Consider the following 22,650-nt stretch of genomic DNA (forward strand, 5'->3'; position numbering starts at 1 on the left):
CCACATCAAATAAACCTCTCCATAGGGCTGCCTGAGTGTCCTCAGTTCTCCCAAGACAGTGATCCAAGAGCAAAGCAAGGAGGAAGTCATGATCCTTCTGTGATGTGGTCTCAGAAGTATAACACTCATGCTTCTGCCATGTTCTATTTGTTAGATTCACTAAGTACAGCGCACAAATAAAGGAGTTAGGCTAACTTTTCAATAGAGGAGTACCAAAAATATGTGGACATGTTTTAAAACCACTATAATCTACCCTCTTACCACAAAGTACTTGCATTCCTGTGTAAACTAAATCCAGAGAGAGAGAGAGAGAAACAAGTCCCAAATCCCTAGGGCAGGCTGGCAAGCTGTAAACTCAGGCTAAAGTTGATACCACAAGCCAACCAGCAGGCTGGGAGCTCAGGCAATGTTTCTATATTACTGTCTTGAGGCAGGACTCCGTATTCTTCAGGAAACCTAAGTTTTTGCTCTTCAGGCATTCAGTTAATCGGATGAGGTTCATCTACATTATCAAGAGCAATCTCCTATACTTAACACATTGCGGACCAGTAGTTTTATTGCTAGCTTTACCCAGTGGCCAGATAAGTTTCTATTGAATGAGTACAAAAAACATCTTACATAAATGTTAAAGGCACGCTTTAAAATTAAATACCCATTGCATTTTGAAGTTATTTATTACATGTTCTTACAAGCTAATATCTTTTTAAAATATGATACTTTGTAAAACACTGTGTAATATGAAGTGGAACTAAACAAAGTTGGCAAATTCTTGTGATCCATCCACAAAGTTTTAAAATAAACTGATTGGAAATATTAATAACATCTACAAATATCCTCACAGTAATACTTAGACTACTGTTTGACCAAACAACAGGGTGCCATAACCTAATCAAGTTGATATATAAAATTATCACACCGTCTCAAATGTCACTCTATGAAGTCTATAAATAAGATGCAATTCATTCATTCAATTCAATCAAGAGGCATTTAAGTTCCTACTCCAGGCAAAGTATTGTGCTAGGAGTTGCTCACAGAACTCAGAATAACCGTTTGCTGTTACCATATAAAGGATACAGATGAACACTTAGATCAGTGGTCAGCAAACTGCAGCTCGTGAGCCACATGCGGCTCTTTGGCCCCTTGAGTTTTTAGCATAGGCCAGCTTAGGAGTACCCTAATTAAGTTAATAACAATGTACCTACCTATATAGTTTAAGTTTAAAAAAGTTGGTTCTCAAAGGAAATTTCAATCGTTGTACTGTTGATATTTGGCTCTGTTGACTAATGTGTTTAACCAACCACTGACCTAGATGGAAGTTATTTGCAGGGCAGAGTATGTGGGGATACATATCTCCCATGCCATCGCTGGGCACATCACTCTTCCTGCTCCTCTCTCCACATGTTCACCAACCTGGAAGATCTCTGAACCCAGGCCTTTTGGGTATATATGGAGCCTCATTACATTGACACGATAGACTAAATCATTGGCCATTGGTAACTGAACTCAATCTCCAGCCCCTCTACCCACCCTAGAAGTCTAGGGTGGGGCTGAAAGTTCCAACCCTCTTCCTTAGGTTACCTAGGGGCTTTCTAGAAATCACCTAAGCCCAGCCAGTGTGGCTCAGTGGTTGTGTTGACATATGAAGCAGAAGGTCACGGGTTCAATTCCCTATCAGGGCACATGTCCAGGGTTGCAGGCTGGATTCCAAGTAGGATGTGCAGGAGACAGCCAATCAATGATTCTCTCATCATCATTGATGTTTCTATCTTTCTCATCCCTCTCCCTTTCTCTGAAATCAATAAAAAAAATATCACCTAATTAACAATGATCTAATGACTTAGAAATTCTAAGGGTTTTAGGAGCTCTGTACCAGAAAGGGGATGAAGACTAAATATTTATTTATTATAAATCACAATATCACAGTCTCACTGCCCCAAATTAATTCTGACCCCTGCAGGAAAAAAGCTGATTTTACTGCCCAGCCCCAGGTTTGGTAAAGCCACAATTCTCACTGGCCACATAGGGTGTGGGAGCAGTCCCAGGCAAGAAGGCCACATACTCCCACCATTTTTACCCAAAGCTTTAGCAGTTATTCAATCATAAACACTCTTATTTTATTTTTTCCATCACCTTTTATCCTCTCTATGCCCTCTTCTCTCTCTGCACCCCCTGCCCCCCGCCACCATCATTACCACACCAAGCATAAATACTCTTGATCTGTTTTGTCTTAATTACCTTGCCAGTCAGCTTCCAATGTCCTTAAACTGCTGTTTGTGACAATTTTGTCCAGTTTTATATTTATTTTGTGTGGAGAGAGGAATTTGCCAACCTCTCTCTTCATACCACCATTAACCAGAAGGCCCACATTATATATTGCCTTAGCAATGCAATATCTTCTGAATATATGTAAAAATAATTCAAATTAAATTAAGAAAGATAACTGTTAATGGTCCACACTCTTATGTTTATATTGCCAGTTTGGTGTAATACAGCACTTTAAATTATTTTTAAAAGATCATAATTTAAAATCAGGTACTTTTTTCATTGCAAGTTTCTTGACAGTTGCTGAAACACTCTTGAAGATTTTCCTAGTATAGAAGGTCTAATGGATTCTGAAAATATCCCAAAGGAAGTATATTTCCATAGATTTGCTAGTTAGTCAACGTTTATACTTTCAGCAAGCTGAAGTTGCTATTTCCTAGGATAGAGCTATCATAAACTCACCCCTATAGGAGAAATTACTTAATTCACCATATTGACTCATATATTACCTCACTCTCCTTTCTCAGATTACTCTAGTATATTATAAAGTTAGTAAAAAAAATCCAAATTATTTCAAGCTAGTTAACTTTTGCTTTTTTCTTCTTTGAAACAGCAGGGGCTCTTCTCAGTTTCTCTAAAAGAAAGACATTTTCAGGGATGAAAATATTTTGAAATCATCCAACGAAAGCTGAAGGAAGTTGGCAGAAGGATGGGGAGTCTGTTGTCATAATGCAACTTATAAATATAAATATACTAGCGGTGCACGAAATTCATGCATGGGGGGGGGAGTGGGAAGGGTGTCCCTCAGCCCGGCCTGTAACTTCTCCAATCTGGGACCCCTCAGGGGATAACTGGCAGTCGGACATCCCTCTCACAATCCAGAACTGCTGGCTCCTAACCGCTCACCTGCCTGCCTGATTGCCCCTAACTTCTGCCTGCCAGCCTGATTGTCCCTAACTGCTCCCCTGCTGGCTTGATTGCCCCTAACCACTTCTGCCTCGGCCCCACATCCGGGACCCAGGATTCCCTCCTCCAGCTGACCAGAGGCACCCAGGATCCTGGCTTCCCTCCCTCTGGTCAGCCATAGGCGCCCAGGCCGGCTGCAGCCACAGGGGATGGTGGGCAGGTGGCTTCGCCTGGGCTGCAGCTGCAAGTGCTGGCGCCTGGGACTGCGGGGTGGGTGGCTTCTCCATCCCCCAGGTCAAAGCCAGCCGCAGGTACTGGTACCTGGGACTGGGGTGGGCGGCTTTTCTGTCTACCAGGCTGTAGCCAGCCTCAGGTGCTGGCTCCTGGACCACAGGCAGGCGGCTTTTCCATCTTCTCTGGTTGCAGTGTGGGTGACTTCTCCAGCTGGCTATGGCCTGGGATCACGGGGCAGGCAGCTTCTTCGTCTCCTGGGCTGCAGCCAGCCTCAGACGCTGGGGCCCAGTTTCTCTGTATCCCCCAGGATGTGGGGCAGGCGGACGTGAGGCTTCTGCTGTTGGCTGTGGCCTGGGATCATGGGGCAGGCGACTTCGTCTTCCAGGCTGCAGCCAGCCTCAGGCACTGGGGCCCGGTTTCTCTGTCTCCCCTAGGACATGGGGCAGGCGGACGTGAGGGTTCTGCTGCTATCTGCAGCCTGGGATTACGGGGCAGGTGGCTTCTTCGTCTCCCAGGCTGTAACCAGCCTCAGGCGCTAGCACCCGACTTCTCGGACCCCCACAGGCCTGGAGCGGTGGTGGTGGTGGGGGACTGCTGCCATATTTTCAGGTTAATTTGCATATTCACTTTGATTGGCTGGTAGCGTAGCAGAGTGATGGTGATTTGCATGTTTCTCTTTTATTAGTGTAGATATTTCCATTACATGAACATAGTAATTAATCTATCGAAATTCCTTCTAATGAGCATTTCAATTTTTCACTATTATAAACAGTGGATTAATGAACATTCCTAAGAAGACTCTCAGTATACCAGTGAAAATATATATCTCTAACATATATATTTAGAACATCATAGGCTATGAGAATCTTTTCCTTTACTAGATAATTCTGAATTGTGATTGTTCCCATTTCTGTGGCATAGCAGCATTAGAGTTCCCTTTTTTCACACTTTTGATATTGTGAGATTTATTAAAATTTACCATTTTATGGCTATACAAATGAAGTCACATGGTTATTTTAATTAGGATTTCCTTAAATGTTAATGAAATTGAGCATCTTTCCAAATGTTTATTGGTCATTCTTTTAAGGGGACAAAAGAGAGATGAGAGACAGAGAGACAGAGAGACAGACAGGAATGGTGGGAGGAGGGGTAAAAAAAGGAGAGAAATCCTATATAATAAAGAGGTAATATACAAATTGACCATCACTCCAACACACAAGATGGCTGCCCCCATGTGGTCAAATATGGCCGCTCCCACATGTGGACACAAGATGGCCACCACAAGATAGCCAGCAGGGGAGGGCAGTTGTGGGTGATCAGGCCAGCAGGGAAGGGCAGTTGGGAGGGACCAGGCCTGCAGGGGAGGGTAGTTAGGGGTGACCAGGCCTGCAGGGGAGTGCAGTTGGGGGTGAACAGGCCTACAGGGGAGGGCAGTTGGGGGGGACCAGGCCTGCAGGGGAGGGCAGTTGGGAGGGACCAGGCCTGCAGGGGAGGGCAGTTGGAGGGACCAGGCCTGCATGGGAGGGCAGTTGGAGGGACCAGGCCTGCAGGAGAGGGCAATTGGGGGGGACCAGGCCTGCAGGGGAGGAGGGCAGTTGGAGGGACCAGGCCTGCATGGGAGGGCAGTTGGAGGGACCAGGCCTGCAGGAGAGGGCAGTTGGGGGGGACCAGGCCAGCAGGGGAGGAGGGCAGTTGGAGGGACCAGGCCTGCATGGGAGGGCAGTTGGAGGGACCAGGCCTGCAGGAGAGGGCAGTTGGGGGAGACCAGGCCTGCAGGAGAGGGCAGTTGGGGTGATCAGGCCTGCAGGGGAGGGCAGTTGGGGGGGACCAGGCCTGCAGGAGAGGGCAGTTGGGAGGGACCAGGCCTGCAAGGGAGGGCAGTTGGGGTGATCAGGCCTGCAGGGGAGGGCAGTTGGGGGAGACCAGGCCTGCAAGGGAGGGCAGTTGGGGGGGACCAGGCCTGTAGGGGAGGGCAGTTAGGGGTGACTGGGCCAGCAGGGGAGGGCAGTTAGGGGTGACCAGGCTGACAGGGGAGGGCAGTTAGGGGCAATTGAGCTGGCAGGGGAGAGCAGTTAGGCATCAATCAGGCTGGCAGGGGAGTGGTTAGGGGCAATCAGGCAGGCAGGCAGGCGAGCGGTTGGGAGGCAGCAGTCCTGGATTGTGAGAGGGATGGGGTCCCAGATTGGAGAGGGTGCAGGCTAGGCTGAGGGGCTGAGGGACACCACCCCACCCCCGCCGCACTAATTTCGTGCACCAGGCCTCTAGTGTGAAGAATATAAGGCAAAATAGCACTTGTTAATTTTGGATGGTAGATGCATGGGTTTTGTTGATTTATTTTCATTTAATTTCAGTATGTTTAAAATAACACCAAAATTTCAGAAAACCATTATGACTAAACCAAATTAAACTTTGAATTAGTTCCTCACATTTCAGGTATTGAGGGCTCTGTGGTGGTTTTTAACATTGATCCTGCATCACAAATTAACTCAGAAAATAGTAAGCACTTACTCGAAGGCCAGAAATCCTTCTCATGGTAACTTGGCGGTTTGAATCATGGTGTCCAGAAAGTTGGTTTGGACCCGGGAACATGAAATCTCGTGTATTTTCATCATATGTAGACAGTGTTTCACCCACTATAAGAAAGATATCCTGTGATTCAAATTTTAACAAAATATTCTATTTAGAAACCAAATTATCAGGTACAATATATAAATGCCTGATGCTTTACTGAAATACCTGCTTCAGGGTCATAGTTTTTTTTTTTTCTATGAAAAGAAAATTAAAGTTATGTTCAATAGATTAACACATTTCCTTATTCAGACATGTAGCACATATTACTGATTATCCCTACCTCCTTTTGTAGAAGGGAGAATATTTATCTAAATTTAATGAGTACCTGTGAGTTCCTTAGAAAAAGAAGCTTTGTAAATGTATCAAGTTGCTATGACATTCACAGATCTGAAATTTAATTACAATCTCTATAAATTTTTCTATCTTCCATTCTTTTCCACCTGCCACTATAAGTTATTAGATTACATATTGAAAAAAAATATATAGAGATATTTTCTGGAATTTGTGATTATCTGAATTAGATATATATTTAATATTCAAATTTTTTTCAAATAACTAGTTTTCAATAAATATAGTTTTCTATTTTTCACATAAGTAAGTACCTGATTAAGACAGATTTCTTCTATAATCATAGATATCAATAATAGAAATAAAACTATCCTCCATATTGTAACTCTACCTATTCTAGGGATTTGTAATGTTTGCTAAATAGGTAAGATTTTTATTTCCCTCAATTCCCAATAGCAGTCAATAAACAAAAACAGATAACTGACTATCAAAAAAACATACAGTTTTAGAAAAATCACAAAAACCTAACAGTCAATTTTTATGAAAGTCACAAAATATACTAGAATAATATCAGTATTTTTTTTTTTTTGCTTTCAATCATTACTACTTATTCAATTTTAGAACAGTGTGTTCAAATGCCACTTATGTTGATCTTTCTATATATATTATTTTGGTCTATTGACATTTTACACATAGTGGACCAATACTAGAAATTCAACATTGTTCTTAATTTGGGAAGAAGGGGAAAATATGAAGATATTTAAAAAGCATTGCATTGAAATGGGTTCACATGTCAATTACCTAATCAAATATAATACAGTACCTGGTGGAACTAGTTGAATCAACTCAAACAATGCTGTATCATCTGAAAGTTTAACAAATTAATAACAAACAAAAGTTAGTTACTTTACTTACTATAGAAGTATCTAAAAGTCAAAGTAATTGTTGGGTAGACTACGTGTGTGTGTGTGTGTGTGTGTGTGTGTGTGTGTGTGTACACATATACAGACAGTCCTCGAGTTACATGGAATTTGACGTATGTCGTTTCGTGGTTATGTCGCCATCCCATTTATTTATAAAAAAAAGTTCCGTCATTTCGACGTATGTACATATGTGCTTTATGTTTTTTATTATTTATTTACCACAAGTAAAGGTCAGGAATTGTTCTTTCTTTTAAATTTTTTTACTGTTTCACTTCATTACTGCTGTGTATGTGCTCCATGTGAGTGACGTAGGCGCTTATGTAGGTGGGTTCCGACATACGGCGAAAATCACATTACGTCACGCCGTAGGAACGGATCTCTGACGTAACCCGAGGACCTACTGTATATTGTTGATATGCTTCTTGTGGCTTTACTAATCTATAATATAGATTAACCCTCCACCCTCTGTGGGGTTTTCTTTCTGATTTTTTTAAGACTTTATTTTTTTTTTAGTGTAGTCTTAACTTTTACAACACAATTGACAGGGAGTTATAGAGATTTCCCATATATTCCCAGCCCCCAAACATGCATAGCCTCCCCCATTATCAACATCACTCACGGGAATGTTACATTTTGTTTTTTACCAAGGATGAACCTACAATGCCATATCATAATTGGCCAAAGTACACAGTTTGCCATATTGTTTACTCCTTGTGGCGTATTCTGTGGGTTTGGACAAATGTATAATGACATATTTCCATCATTATAAATAATATTCATAGTATTTTCATTGCCTTAAAAATCCTCTGTTCTCTCATAGTTTTTAATAATCTCATGAAGTAGAGGAACACAAATTGGAGTATCATGGCCTTGGGAAGAGAGAGCAGAGACAATGGCCTGATTAGCTAGCTAGACCAGTGGTCGGCAAACTGTGGCTCGAGAGCCACATGCAGCTCTTTGGCCCCTTGAGTTTTTAGCAAAGGCCAGCTTAGGAGTACTCTAATTAAGTTAATAACAATGTACCTACCTATATAGTTTAAGTTTAAAAAATTTGGCTCTCAAAATAAATTTCAATCGTCGTACTGTTTATATTTGGCTCTGTTGACTAATGAGTTTGCCGACCACTGAGCTAGACTATAGAACTGGATCTTGGAAAGATAAACCACAAGAGTAAAGAATAAACTAAAAATAGATATACACTGAATGTTTGTAGCCCCTAAAATTCATATGCTGAAATCTTAACCCCCAATGTAATATTTGGAGTTCGGACCATTAGGAGATAATTAGGGTAAAGTCATAAATGGAATTAGTGTCCTTATAACAGAGACTCTAGAGAGCTTTCCTGCTCCTTCCACCATGTGAGAACACAGAGAGAAGATGGCCATCAATGAATAGAAAACGGACCCTCACCAGACATGGAAACTACTGATGCCTTGATCTAGGACTTTCCAAATTCCAGAACTGGGAGAAATACATTTCTATTGTTTAATAAGCCTACCAATCTATGATATTTGTTGTAGCAGGCCAAGCATACTAAGACATTAACTGAGGCATAAATCTGAATCATACAAAATCCTATCTGAATTAAGGTAATCCAGAAATGCCCGTGCTCCCTTGTAATCTTCTAAAACAATCATAAGTCTGGTCGGAAGGAAAATATTCTCAGTTTCAAATTATTTCTATAATTTTTATATTAAAAATCTGACATTCAATGAAAACTGACCAAGTCAGTAGAAAAAAAATGAGCATTTGGATCAAAAACTAAGAGATCACAGAAAATAAAAGCATATAAACAGGAGATTCAGAAAAAAAAGTTTATCAAACTGAGACTTAAAATATGCTTATTATGCTCAATAAAATAAAATACAAGATTGAGAATGTTTAACAGCTAACTGGAGACCATTATAAACAACAGAATGGAAAATTTTTAACATAAAAATAAAATAACCCAAAATTAAACACCGTGGATGGGTTTTATCAACAAATTACAAATAACCAAAGAGAGTTTTAGAATTGGGAGGAAAAAAAAAATTGAGAGAAGCACCGAAAGCCAAAAGTTAGAGAACAGAGAAAGAAGAAAAAATAGATAGAGTAAGAGGGCCTAACACTGTAATTGGATTTGCAAAGGAGAGCAGAGAAAGGGGCAAGGGAATATTTAAAAAGTTAATGTCTAAAAATGTATCTGAAGAAAGATATCAAGATACAAATACCAACAGAATATATTTTTAAAAGCACACACACACACACACACACACACACACACACACACACACAGTTGGGCACATCAAAATAAAGCTATAGAAAATAAAGACATGAGATATTAAAAGGAACCAGTGGAAAATGATAGAATACCTGTGAGGGAGTAATAATAAAATTGATAGATGATTTTACAATAGAAACTAAGGAAACAAAAAGACAATGGAATAGTATTTTCTAAAGTCTGGAAGACAATAATCCCAATATTTAGCAAAAATATCCTTTTTTAAGAGATGAAATAAATACACTGTTAAAATAAATAAAAATCAAGATGATCTACCACCAAAAGACAAATTAGAGAGTAATTATGAAAGAGTATTCTTCAGCCCTAGATGGGTAGCTCTACTAGTTAGAGCATCGTCCTGGGATGCCAAGGATGCAGGTTTGATCTCCAGGCACATACAAGAATCAACCAATGAATGCATAAATAAGTAGAACAACAAATCAGGATTGATCTATCTATCTATCTACCTATGTATCTACCTACCTAGCTATTTATTTCTGTTTGCACATTCTCTCTCCCCTCTCTATGTAGCAGCCATGAGGGCCTCACAGCCATGTGGACTACAACCAGGCTCCAAGTGCAAGCCGGAGTACTGGATATGGTAACACGGCACCGTGGGGGAGCAGCCAGGAGCAGAGGCTAAGCTAGCTGGATAAGGGCAGAGACTGAACTGAACTGAACCAATGGCACAGAATTTCTGGACCCTGACCTTTCCTATGGGCTCAATGAAGACAGGGCTAGACTTCGTCACAGCAGGACGGAGCTGAACCTGGGGCAGTCCTTTGTGTTTGCTCCAGCTTTAAAAATCTTACTAATACCCCACATCCTCCCATGCATGGTCCCCAAAATGCTTTTCTCCCAACATCCCAAAGACCCCATTTCCACTGGCAACAAAAATACTCTATACCTTCTGAATCTACCAGGGACACAATGATTAACTGCCAAACAAAGTGATGAAATAAATAGTGTAGGTTATATTGTTACTGAAACACCTCAGCTGTAAAGAAAAGGCCTGAAAAGTAATTGTTCCAAATTTGTTTAGTTTACATTTTATCATAAAAACACAGATTAACTTCTGAGAAAAACTATTTCCTAGTTTCTATAAAAACCATTCTATTCCTTTGATTTAAAAACTATATTTTGGCAAAAATACTTCAGGAAGAAAGACCTTAAATTATTGAAGGAAAAGCTTTATAGAAAAAGTAATGCTGCTGGAAAACAACCCTAAGTTAATGTAAATTACATCTACTGGAACATGTAATGTAATTAACCTCAGCTTATAGTTGCCCTTCATCTTATAACTAAGTAATGACAACTTTTCTCCTTCCTCTGTAGAACTTTAATTTTCATGTACTTTCAGTGTGAGTTAAAAGTAAATGCACTCCAATAATCCAGAAATCCTAGTCACATGGAGCGAACCAAAAGTTACAGAAAATACCTTGAGAGAATGCCAGAAGGCTGTTAACCCTAGGTGTCAGCAAGAACAAGAATAATTTTTTCGAAACACCGATTTACCTGCCCTAACTACAAAGGTGAAGATGAACTGGTTGGAATGCACTTGCCATTGTGAATTTAAAATAAGCATACAAAGTCCTACAAGTTCTCCTGAAGATTCAGGCAAGCATTTATTCTCAGCTTTCAAATCTCCACCTGAGAGCATTTTAAATACCCCAAACACCAGGTAAGTACCCATTCCAGAAGCTAAAAAGCAGGGGCTCTAATGAAATTGCCATTTTTCCCTACAGGCAAGAAAAACTACTAGGGACACCTAGTAATCTACTGCAATATAAATAAAGATCATATCTCCTCTTTATCCAAATGTTGAAGGGAATGAAGCCAGAACAGCTATTATATTATAAATTTTCAAATACAAAATATATTTCTTAACCAAAGAATAATGACACTACAAATAGGTATATCTCAATAGGATAGTTCCAACACTCACAAAAATAATAGTGAGAGGCAGTTAATTGTGATATTTTATTTAACTCCCTGGATATCAAATATCTAGCATGTACCATGCACTGCCATATGCACTAGAGATATAGCAAACAAAACAGGAAAAGTTTCTGGTCTTCTTTTTTAAAATATATTTTATTGATTTTTTACAGAGAGGAAGGGAGAGAGAGAGAGAGTTAGAAACATCGATAAGCTGCCTCCTGCACACCTCCCACTGGAGATGTGCCCAAAACCAAGGTACATGCCCTTGACTGGAATCGAACCCAGGACCTTTCAGTCCACAGGCCAACACTCTATCCACTGAGCCAAACCAGTCAGGGCAGTTACTGGTCTTATAAAACTGTCATTCTAAAGAAAGAGAAAATAAAAAATAAATAACATAGCAGTAGGAAGAAACACAGGGGGACCACTCTTCACTATTTGCCCTGAGCAGTACCCTTTTACACCTATCATTTTGGTGGAAATATTAAAAGCATGCTATTTTACTCTCAAAATATCCTGGTGTAGAAAATATGAACACCCTGAAGATAATGAATGAGATAGAGATTGAGATATTGACCAAAAGGTGATGCTATTTTAGATACACTGGTGAGAAAAGGCTTCTTTTATGATGATAAATTAGAGCAGTGACTGGAAAGAAGTGGGGGAAGCAAGCATTATGTTTATCATATGAACAGCTTTATAGGGAGTGTATTTGTAGAAGTATACCCTGCGTGTGTGCGCGCGTGTGTGTGTGTGTGTGTGTGTGTGTGTGTGTAGAACAGAATCTAAACCTTCAGTGAGAAAGGATGAAAATCCAATTTCAAAAAATAAGTAGAAAATTTTCATTCTCTTTCTTGCCTAAAAATGGTTCACAGTGTATAGTTTTAGCTATAATTAATTTTATTCTGATAAATTTCAGGATTAAAACCATCTTCTTAAAGAGAATCCCTCTCTATGAATGTAAAATATTCCTATTATGTATTTAATAGCATTAGCACTTAATATCATTTTCTATATCATAAACATATACTTACTTTCCCAGCATCTTAGGTAATTCTCTGGAATTTCCTTATAGGTGTTAAATGGAACTGGTAAGTTCTCCAATAATAGCAATAATAATAACATACCTCCGATTATAAGGTACATTTTTAAGTGTTTACTGTGTGTCAAGAACTGTTTTAAGTGCTTTATCTGAGACCTCAGATAAAGACTATGTACCAAACTGTCCAATTAAGAGGACACTAGAATCTCCTTGAGCATTTGGACCATACTCAACTTGCTTTCAGATAACATATTCTTAATTAATAGATTTTGAATTTCAGACAAACAGACAAGCACACATTAGTTTTGTATGTTACATAATGGGAAATGATATATGTGACTCACAATTTCTGTAGAGAATAAGTGGAAATTCTGTTTCTGTTCTGCTTGCTTGTTTTAGTTTTTAGATTCAATTATTGATAGATAAATATTTTTATAACATAAAAATTTCAGAATGACAAAATAAAATTATCTTCATACTTTCTAAGATACACAATTTCCCAGATACTGAATAAAATGTTCGGCATATATTAAAAGTCATATACCTGAGAATTGAGGGTGAGAAACCAAGATGGTGGCATAGGTAAACACCTGAACTTGCTGCCTTGCACAACCACTTCAAAACTACAACTAAAAGACAAAATGGACATCATCCAGAACCACAGGAAGGCTGGCTGAGTGGAAATTCTACAACTAGAAGGAGAGAGAAAAGCACACTGAGACTCACAGGAGGTGCAGAAGTAAAGTGCGGAGGTACATAGGCGCATGTGCACAGGAAGGGCTGGCAACTGAGGACGTGGTTATCTTTTTCAACCGGGAGAGAGACACAAGCTCCTGACTGCTCTGAACTCCAGTTCTGAGGGAGACTCTGGGGACCCAGACTCATACAGGGGAAACTGGATGGTCTGGCATCGGGCCGGAACACGAGGGCGGCTATTTCTCAGAGGTGCTTGCAGCGATTACCGCAGGACACTGAGACCCGGGGGACTCTTAGGGCAGGGCTGAAGGTCAGCCATTGCTGTTTGCTCCACTCTGTTGATTCCCTGAGACCCCCGCCCCACCCAATTTACAACCCCACCCCAGCTGTGCGCAGAGGCTTTTGCATATGAATGGCCTGGCCCTTTGCAATCTAAAATTACCTAACAAATTGCAGCTGGGTCAGAGAGCCCCAGAACTTCCAAGGCTCCACAGCAGCTTGCATTGCTTCACAGCTGGGCCTCATCTGGGCACCTCCAAACCCCAAACAAAGAAAAGGAATCTGCAGATCTCTCCATAGCTCCTGCTGGGTGGCCTCAGGCAGAGCTAAATTTGCACTTCCTTGGAGATACAAGAGCCAGTAGACCCAGTGGTCAGAGTGGTACCATCCAGATTACAACTCCTCAGATCCATAAGGGACACACTCAGGGGGCAGACTCAGTGAGCACCAAAGCCCCACTGAAGCAAGTCCTGCCCCATAAGGGTGTCTCCAGCACAGAAGTTCTCCCATCGTAGACACAACTGATCCTCACAGCCAACTGGCCTGGAGGTCAATTCCTCCCAGGGATACCAACAAAAATCAAAAATCAAGGCTTAACTACAACAAGACTGTGCACACAGCCCACAAAGGGGTGCACCAAGAGTGTCTACCTCAGGTAACTGGGGAGACTGAGCCACTGGGCCCTATAGGACACCTAGCACACAAAGCCACTCTATCAACTCAGGGAAGCAGCTAAAATGCGGAGACAAAGAAACAGGTCACAAATGAAAGAAATGGAGGAAAGCAAACTACTGGATATAGAGTTCAAAACCACGGTTATAAGATTTTTCAAGAATTTTCTAGAAACCGCCAATAAATTTAGTGAGTCCCTTGAGGATATGAAAAAGGACCAACTAGAAATTAAGCATACACTGATTGAAATAAAGAATAATATACAGAGATACAACAGCAGACTAGAGGATCATAAGAATCAAGTCAAAGATTTGCAATACAAAGAAGCAAAAAACATCCAACTGGAAAAGTAAAAAGAAAAAAGAATCCAAAAATATGAAGATAGTGTAAGAAGCCTCTGGGACAACTTCAAGCATACCAACATCCAAATTATGGGGATGCCAGAAGAAGAGAGAGAGCAAGATATTGAAAACCTATTTGAAGAAATAATGACAAAAAACTTCCCCTACCTGGTGAAAGAAATAGACTTGCAAGTCCAGAAAGCACAGAGAACCCTAAACAAAAAAAATCCAAAGAGGACCACAGCAAGACATATTATAATTAAAATGCCAAGGGCAAAAGACAAAGAGAGAATATTAAAAGCAGCAAGAGAAAAACAGTTAGTTACCTATAAGGGAGTACCTATACAAATGTCAGCTGATTTCTCAACAGAAACTATGCAGGCCAGAAGGGAGTGGCAAGAAATATTCAAAGTGATGAATAGCAAGAACCTATAACCAAGATTACTCTACCCAGGAAAGCTATCATTCAGAATTGAAGTTAGATAAAGAGCTTCACAGATAAGAAAAAGCTAAAGGAGTTCATCACTGCCATACCAGTATTATATGAAATGCTGAAGGGTATTCTTTAAGAAGAGGAAGAAGAAGAAAAAGTAAAGATAAAAATTATGAACAACAGCCCTAGCTGGTTTGACTCAATGGATAGAGCCTCAGCCTGTGGACTGGAAGGTCCCAGGTTCGATTCCGGCCAAGGGCACATGCCTGGGTTGAGGGCTCGATCCCCAGTAGGGGGCGTGCAAGCGGAAGCCAATCAATGATTCTCTCACATCATTGATGTTTCTATCTCTCTCTCACTCTCCCTTCCTCTCTGAAATCAATAAAATATATTTTTAAAAAATAATGAACAAATACATAACTACCAACAAGTGAATCTAAAAATCAAGTGAATAAAAAAAATCTGATGAACAGAATAAACTGGTGAATATAATAGAATCAGGGGCATAGAAAGGGAGTGGACTGACAGTTCTCGGGGGGAAGGGGATAAGGGGGTGCGGGAAGAGACTGGACAAAAATCATACACCTATGGATGAGGACAGTAGCAGGTATTAAGGGCAGAGGGTAAGGTGGGATCTGGGCAGAGGGGAGCTATGGGGGGAAAAAAGAGGAACAACTGTAATAATCTGAACAATAAAGATTTATTAAAAAATAAATAAATAAAAGTCATATACCCACTGGCACCAAATTTCTACCTAGCTAGTCTGCCACAGTAAAAAATAAAATACCAAGTGATAGAACAGCTATCAAAAAATAAGATTCAGGTTGTGAATTCTCTGGAGAAGAGTCACTAAACTATAAATTCCCTGAATGTAGGACAATGAGCCTGCCTGATCCCTCTGTGTTCGCCCAGATTCTAGCATGGTTGTAGGTTCCATGTTTCTACATTGCCCGAGTCCCAGTGTGGTATGGATGGGAGAAGATGTGGAGGAGATGACTGACATGGATGATACCTAATATTTTTGACCTTTTCATCCACAGGTCCATATTCGACCACAGTTCCATACTAAACCACAGTTCCATATTAGACCATAGTTCCATATTAGACCACAGTTCCTTACTAGACCACAGTTCCATATTAGACCCATCTGGTGATCCCTGATCCTTTCTAACTACAGGGATAAACAATAGAGCTTTTCATTTCATATCCAGAGCTCAAATAACTTATTCCCACGTGTATACCTTTGCATTGCTGCTCTACAAATAGCTGTACCTTTTTATATTGACTCCTGGTACTTTGAAGAATTTACTGTTATCCACAGCCTTGAAAATGTCTCTTTCAAATAATTTATTAACTTTAAATGTAATTCAAAATGCAAAACATATGCTTTTTAAAAATTTTTTTAATTGATTTCAGAGAGAAAGGAGAGGGAGAGAAAGATAGAAACATCAATGATGCGAATCATTGATTGGCTGCCTCCTGCATGCCCCCCATTGGGGATTGGGCCCACAACCCAGGCATGTGCCCTTGGCTGGAATCAAACCTGGGACCCTTCAGTCCAAAGGCTGATGCTCTATTCACTGAGCCAAACCAGCTAGGGCAAAACATATGTATTTTAAACTATCACTACATCCATCTTCTATTATTTACTCTCTTGATTTGCAATACACTGAGAGTAAAGACATATTTTTGTCTGCAGGGAAAAGTTCTACCTAAAATGAATCCCTGTTTTTACATTACAAACAATCTGCATTATCTTAATAAATAGTTCTCAAGAAGTGGGGTTTTTTTTAAATCTTTATTGTTGAAAATATTACCTACCGTATTTTCTGGCCTATAAGACGACTTTTTAACCCAGGAAAATCTTCTATACGCCCAGTCGTTTTATAAGCTGGAAAATACGGTATTTCCCCTTTATCCCCCCCATTGACCTCTTCTAGCCTGCCCCCACCACTTCACCAAGGCTTTCACCACCCTATTGTCTGTGCCCTAGGGTTATGCATATATGCATACAAGTTCTTTGGTTGATCTCTTCCCACCCAATAAGTGTTTTTGTTTTCCACAGCCTCTCTGTAGCACATGTATTTTTTTTATCATTATTTCCAGGTATATTCTGAAATTTTAAAAAAATTCTCAAGATTTTAAAAATTCTTTTTAAACCCTTTTTAAACTTGCCGGAAACCAATCACTGTTTCACTAATAGAGAGATGTGGACAGGAAGCCAGGAAGGCTGGTCAACAACCTTAATTGCTCTAACCACTCACCATTTAGTTGAGGCATTGTTAGCTGAAGCAGCCTCCACCTCTGTTTGTCTTATGTAAATTTCTGTTATTTCCTGCCTAAGGGCTATGAGTGTTTCCCATAGCCTCAATAAAAGGGAGAGCAGGGCCAGAGCAGTGTAGTAGTCCTTCCACTAGAGGTGGGCTCCTGCCTGGCCCCCAATATTCCCAAATTAATACTTTTCTAGTCTCTTTTCATTTGTGTGCGGCCTTCTCCAGAACCCGAACCCTGAACCACACGGGACGTGAAAGGGGCTCCCACATTAACTTTTATCCAATTCAGGATTAAATAGCATGATTCTAAAATGTCTTAGAACCAGGATTTAAAAATTAAACTTACATTCAAGTTGTGCAACCACATCTCCAGGGTCTACTGCTTCAGGGAACACCTAGAGTAGAGAATGGAGAGGAAACAGGATGGAGAAAAGGACGTGAAAGGCACATATCTATAACTTATTCCCTTCCATGCCCAACATACTCCTTTCCCAACCAAAAAAAACTTTTGACATTACAGAGAACTATCACTTCCTTTCTGCTTCCATGATCACTGTGGAAGATTTCACAAACATTACAGCCGCCTCTGCCTTCCTCTCACACTTCATCTGCTAGCATTTTTCCCTTTCTTTTGTTACCATGATCATATTGGCCTTCTTGGTGTTCCTCCAACTTATCAAGCTTATTTCCAACAGGAAGCCTTTATATTTGCTACTAGAGACCCGGTGCACAAGATTCGTGCACTGGTATGGTCCCTAGGCTTGTTGGCAATCTGGGCCAATCTGTGGGGAAACTGGCAGGGCGATCAGAGGACCCACTGGCACCCACCTTTGCCAGCCTGGTGCTGCCTGCTCACCGGCCCCAACCCCCACTGCTGACGCCAGTTGCCTCCCTCTGAGGGGCAACCGGCAGGGTGATCGGGGATCCCCCGCTTGCACCTGCCTTGGCTTGCCTGGGGCCTATGAGCTGGGGCAGCTCCTGCGTTGAGTGTCTGCCCCCTGATGGTCAGTGTGCATCATAGCATCCAGTTGTTCTACTGGTCATTCTGTCATTCGGTCAATTTGCATATTAGGCTTTTATTATATAGGATTCCTCTGCCTAGACCTTCAAATAACTGATCCTGTCCCATAACTGAGGCTCAGCTTAAATGTAATTACCTTCTGTGACCACTGTTTAACCCTTTGCACTCGCTTGCTTTTTTCTCGATTCCTTTATTCTAATGCTAACCGTGTCGAGTCACACTCAACATCCGAGTGCAAAAGGTTAAAGTAGATAATCCCCTTAATCCCTCAGACTTTATTCTTTTCATGACACTTATCACTATCTAAAATTACATTATTCATGTGTTTACTTAATTTTGTCTATTTCTCCTATTAAACTGAAACTCCAAAAGGGGGAAGATGTTTGTCTACCCAGCACTTTAAAAAGTGTATGCAACAGAGCAGGTACTGGGTAATTATTTGTGGAGAAAAGGAAGAAGGAACGAGAAGGGAAGGGAAGGGAGACAGAGAGAGGAATATAGAGAAATAAATCTTAAAAGTGAGAAATATGATTGGTAACTAGAGGCCCGTTGCATGAAGATTCGTGCAATAGGCCTTCCTTCCCCTGGCTGCCGGCACAGTTTTCCCCAGGCCTTTGCTCCAGCCACAGCGGAGAAGCCAAGCCTCTTCAGTCTTCAGTCTTCGCTCAGCACCTGCATATGCAAATTAACCCATCTTTGTTGGGTTAATTTGCATGCCCACTCCTGATTGGCTGGTGGACGTCATGAAGGGATGGTCAATTTGCATCTTTCTCTTTTATTAGTATAGATAACCAAAAGCAGCAGTTTTGGGGGAAGGAAGAAGTGAGGCTTATAGAAGGAAGTATCACAAGACAGCCATAAAAAAACATGACCTGTTCTTACTACCATCTCCTCTCTCTTTTTTATGAAAATTATTATTTAGAATTAAAGGTGCTATATTTGACATAAAGTTCACTATGATAATTTTAGAAATGAACTGATCCATTATGAAAAAGAGGTAATTGATTCAATGTATAATATAACACATATTTATTTTCAAGCCTCAAAATTCATGTGACAAATCTTCCTTTAAATTAAATCAAAATACATGGTCAGCAACAATAATTTGGGTTCTGGAATTTTATTCAAAGTGTGGAACTACTTTCACTTTTTGTTCATTCATTTTGATCTGAGATTTGAACTCACCTTTTCAAACACCATTCTGGCATTGAAGACCAATGGAAAAGTGGCTGGGACACATTGTGTCTTTTTATATTGGCCAAACACACAGATGCTAAGATAGATGTCCTCCTTGTCTTTCAGCACTACTCCTGGACAAGTTACCTGAAAAAAATTAGGTAGATGTATATAACTGCTTTATAAATTTCCTGATCTATCTTGCCTAAATGACTTATAAAACATTACATAAAAACACTAGCCTGCTAAGCTAATAAAAATACACAAATAAAAAGATAGAGATTCTAAGTATTGACAGAGTTAAAGGAAATGCCTTTATAATTTCCATCCCTCTGAGAAATCTATGATTTTCCATTTGGTTATCTGTGCCATATTTGAAGTTCTATGCACTAATTCTTGGGACAGACACTAAGAATTCTAAACAGTCAGCTTTAGGGGCTCACTCTACGCTGAATTGCTGACATAAACTTATTCAGCATCATTTAATCACAAGGATTAAGAATCAGGAGAAATAAAGCTCTATACTAGAAAACACACACACACAAAACACCAATAAAAGCACAAAGTTGACTTGTCTTACCCTAAATAGCAGCTGATATACATCCTCATCAAAAGCAATATGACCAAGTATTGAAGCAAGGGAATTGTACATTTATAGCCCAATAAAGTGTTTTTAAATATAAAATTGCACTTAATTATCCTTGTGGTTGACAAAGTATAGGCACAAAATGTGGGGTTTCTAACAAATCCACAGTGTGATCTCTGCAGTCCCTACCCTATTGCAGTGTCAGTGATCACACATGCTCTGAGGATCTTAAAGGCTCTCTAAAATTTGAATCTAACCTACCCACATAGCACTATTATCAACACCCCCTCATAATAGGATCAATGTGTGTGTTTATTCTCTAAACACACACATTGCTTTCTTGTCTTGTCTTCTTCCATTATCTGGGTTACTCCTCCTCACTACTTCATCCCATCTCCTAATTTACTCCAAGGCTTGCACCAACTATCATTTCTTACAAAAAGAGAAACTTCTCGTGATTCACTAGTTAACATTATTCATTCAATCTAATTCTGATATTGATTATTAATTTACTATATGCAAGTAAATATGTTTTAGATTTAGCATTTTGTAGTGCTCATAAGGTTCTAATTATTGTCACCATGTATTTTAATTAAATAGGTACATCTCACCTCTTTTATTTGACTGTACATCCCCTGAGGACAGAAATTTTATTTTGCTCATCAATGTGTCTAAAATCAGCAACTTTCATTATTAAGAAGAAGCTCAAAGATTACCTAGTATGTATGGCTTTTGATATTTTATATATTGCAAGAATGAACAAGTCATCTTTTCTGTCAAAGAACAGTTTAGACAGCCGCCATTTTGGAGTGTGTGACTTGGCAGCTCCCCTGGGGGCCGCCATCTTGAAATGGCAAAGGCCAACCTCTCCTTTGAATTAGCCAATCATGAAAGACTGTGCGCCTGAGCTCCAATCAAGAGTAAGAGACAGGTCACCTGAGTGAAGATTAAAAAGCCCAGCAGGAACCTGTTCAGTGTGCATGCGCTCCCAGACCATGTGTGTGTGCACCCTTCCGTACAGAAGTAAAGATATTTGCCTTGCTGCCTGGCTCCTGAGTATGTTTTGTATTCTACCAGGACCCTGAGTTTGGGGGCTCACCTGGTTTCTTACATATATGAAAACAACAAAGCCCTAAGAAAGAATAGGTGAATTACTTAAAATCACACAGTAAATGAATCAACACAATACATTCAAAGTGCTTAGCACAGTACCTGACAGCATTTATTCAGTAATAGCTACCATTATTAGACTGACAACCATTACCTTCAATTTTAATAGACAATTGCATTTAATAAATAAGACTTCATGCCCTTTGTACACAGCAGTGTACAAACTGAAAAAAAATACAAAAATAATTTATAATAAAACATATATTTCTACATGTAAATGCTCAGGCTCAAGGTATAATATTTGCAGCTGTGGGCCCTGAGGGGGTGGGGGGGGAACACCTACGATGAATGAGCTAACTGGTTCAAATTGAAAATCAAATCAAATCAAATGAAGAACAGAACCCACTAGCCATTTCTAAACAGAGGCCTCTCACACAAGTGGCACTTTGGAGAGAAGCTTGCATTGAACTGCCGCCTGCAATGTGTTCCTGCAGTCTGAGCCAGCCCTTACAGAGGAGTTCCTGGAGTTGTATTTCAACCAATAGGACTGAGATTTCCCCCGTCCAATCAGAACATCTTTACCCATCAATCAGAGCAGCTCCATTCTGACCAATCAGGACAGAACTTTTTGGAGCAATCAAAACGTGAGGATTTGCAGTCCTTATATGCATGAGGGATGACCACTCAGGGACTGGGGTGGGGACTTCTCTATATATGTCACCTTACCTCTGGCTTAGAAAGCACACTTTCCCTTTCCTCCAAAGATGGAAGACTTCATTTCTCCCATGTCTTCAGAGCAGAGCGGAAAGAGCCAAGCAGGGTGAAGCTTCTAGCAGGAGAGGGGCCATACCTGAGTTCGCCTCGCCCTAGACCACCTCACAGCCTTGCAGTTCCACAGTTGTGCTGTTTCATTTTGACCTACAATACTATTGAGCTGTTTCACATGGACACCAGGAGATATGTACAAATATACTCACTGCAGCACTGTAATATTAAAAAATCTGAAAACACTGACATTTAAAAGTTCATCAACAGGGGGATAAAAATTAAATCACTCATTTAAACATACAGCATTACACAGCAATTAAGGAAATGGGCTGGATCTGCAAGAAACAACACACAAATTTCAAAAAGTGAAGTGCAAAAACAGGTTTGTAGGAGGATACATACTGTATGATTCCATTTGTGTAAAATTTTAAACAAAACAATAGTGTAGGTAATACTTAGACATATACAAATATGTAGTAAAAATACAAAAATCTGAATAAAAAGAATATACTCCTACTTCAGGATACTGATTACCTTAAATCTAGGAAAAAAAGATCTGGAAGAGGTGCAAAGGAGCCTTAAATAGATCTGTAACATTTTATGTCTTTAAAACAAAGATCTGCATCAAACATGTAAATTATACTACTATTTGTTAAATTGGTGTGTGTGGGGAGGGCGAAGGGGCGGGGAGGGGCGTGGGGAAATCACATTATCCATGGGTTTTTTTTCCTGTAAATTTGAAGTATTTTATAAAGCATTTTTTAAAGTCTATATATTGCAGGTAAATTTACCACCAACTGCAGGGAAACTGAGATACCACACCACAGAAATGTGGACAAGGACCACATTCAGCTGAGTAGTGACTGAA

General features: G+C 40.2%; 1 protein-coding gene across 6 annotated transcripts in view; it reads right to left on the minus strand.

The window, feature by feature from the left end:
* SPATA6 (spermatogenesis associated 6) overlaps positions 1-22,650 on the minus strand; it is a 66,703-nt gene that overhangs the window by 39,704 nt on the left and 4,349 nt on the right. For 4 of the 6 annotated variants that reach the window (XM_079776479.1, XM_079776478.1, XM_079776475.1 and 1 more), the window contains exons 2-5: positions 19,328-19,465; positions 17,468-17,516; positions 7,085-7,126; positions 5,911-6,035 (exon numbers count right to left, since the gene is read on the minus strand). In XM_079776479.1, the coding sequence (XP_079632605.1) occupies positions 5,911-6,035; positions 7,085-7,126; positions 17,468-17,516; positions 19,328-19,465 (354 nt within the window). The remainder of the gene's footprint in view (positions 1-5,910; positions 6,036-7,084; positions 7,127-17,467; positions 17,517-19,327; positions 19,466-22,650) is intronic. The other 2 variants (XM_079776477.1, XM_079776476.1) reach the window with 1 other exon arrangement.

Source organism: Cnephaeus nilssonii (genome assembly GCF_951640355.1).
Source record: "Cnephaeus nilssonii genome assembly, chromosome: 7".
Classification (NCBI taxonomy): domain Eukaryota; kingdom Metazoa; phylum Chordata; class Mammalia; order Chiroptera; family Vespertilionidae; genus Cnephaeus; species Cnephaeus nilssonii.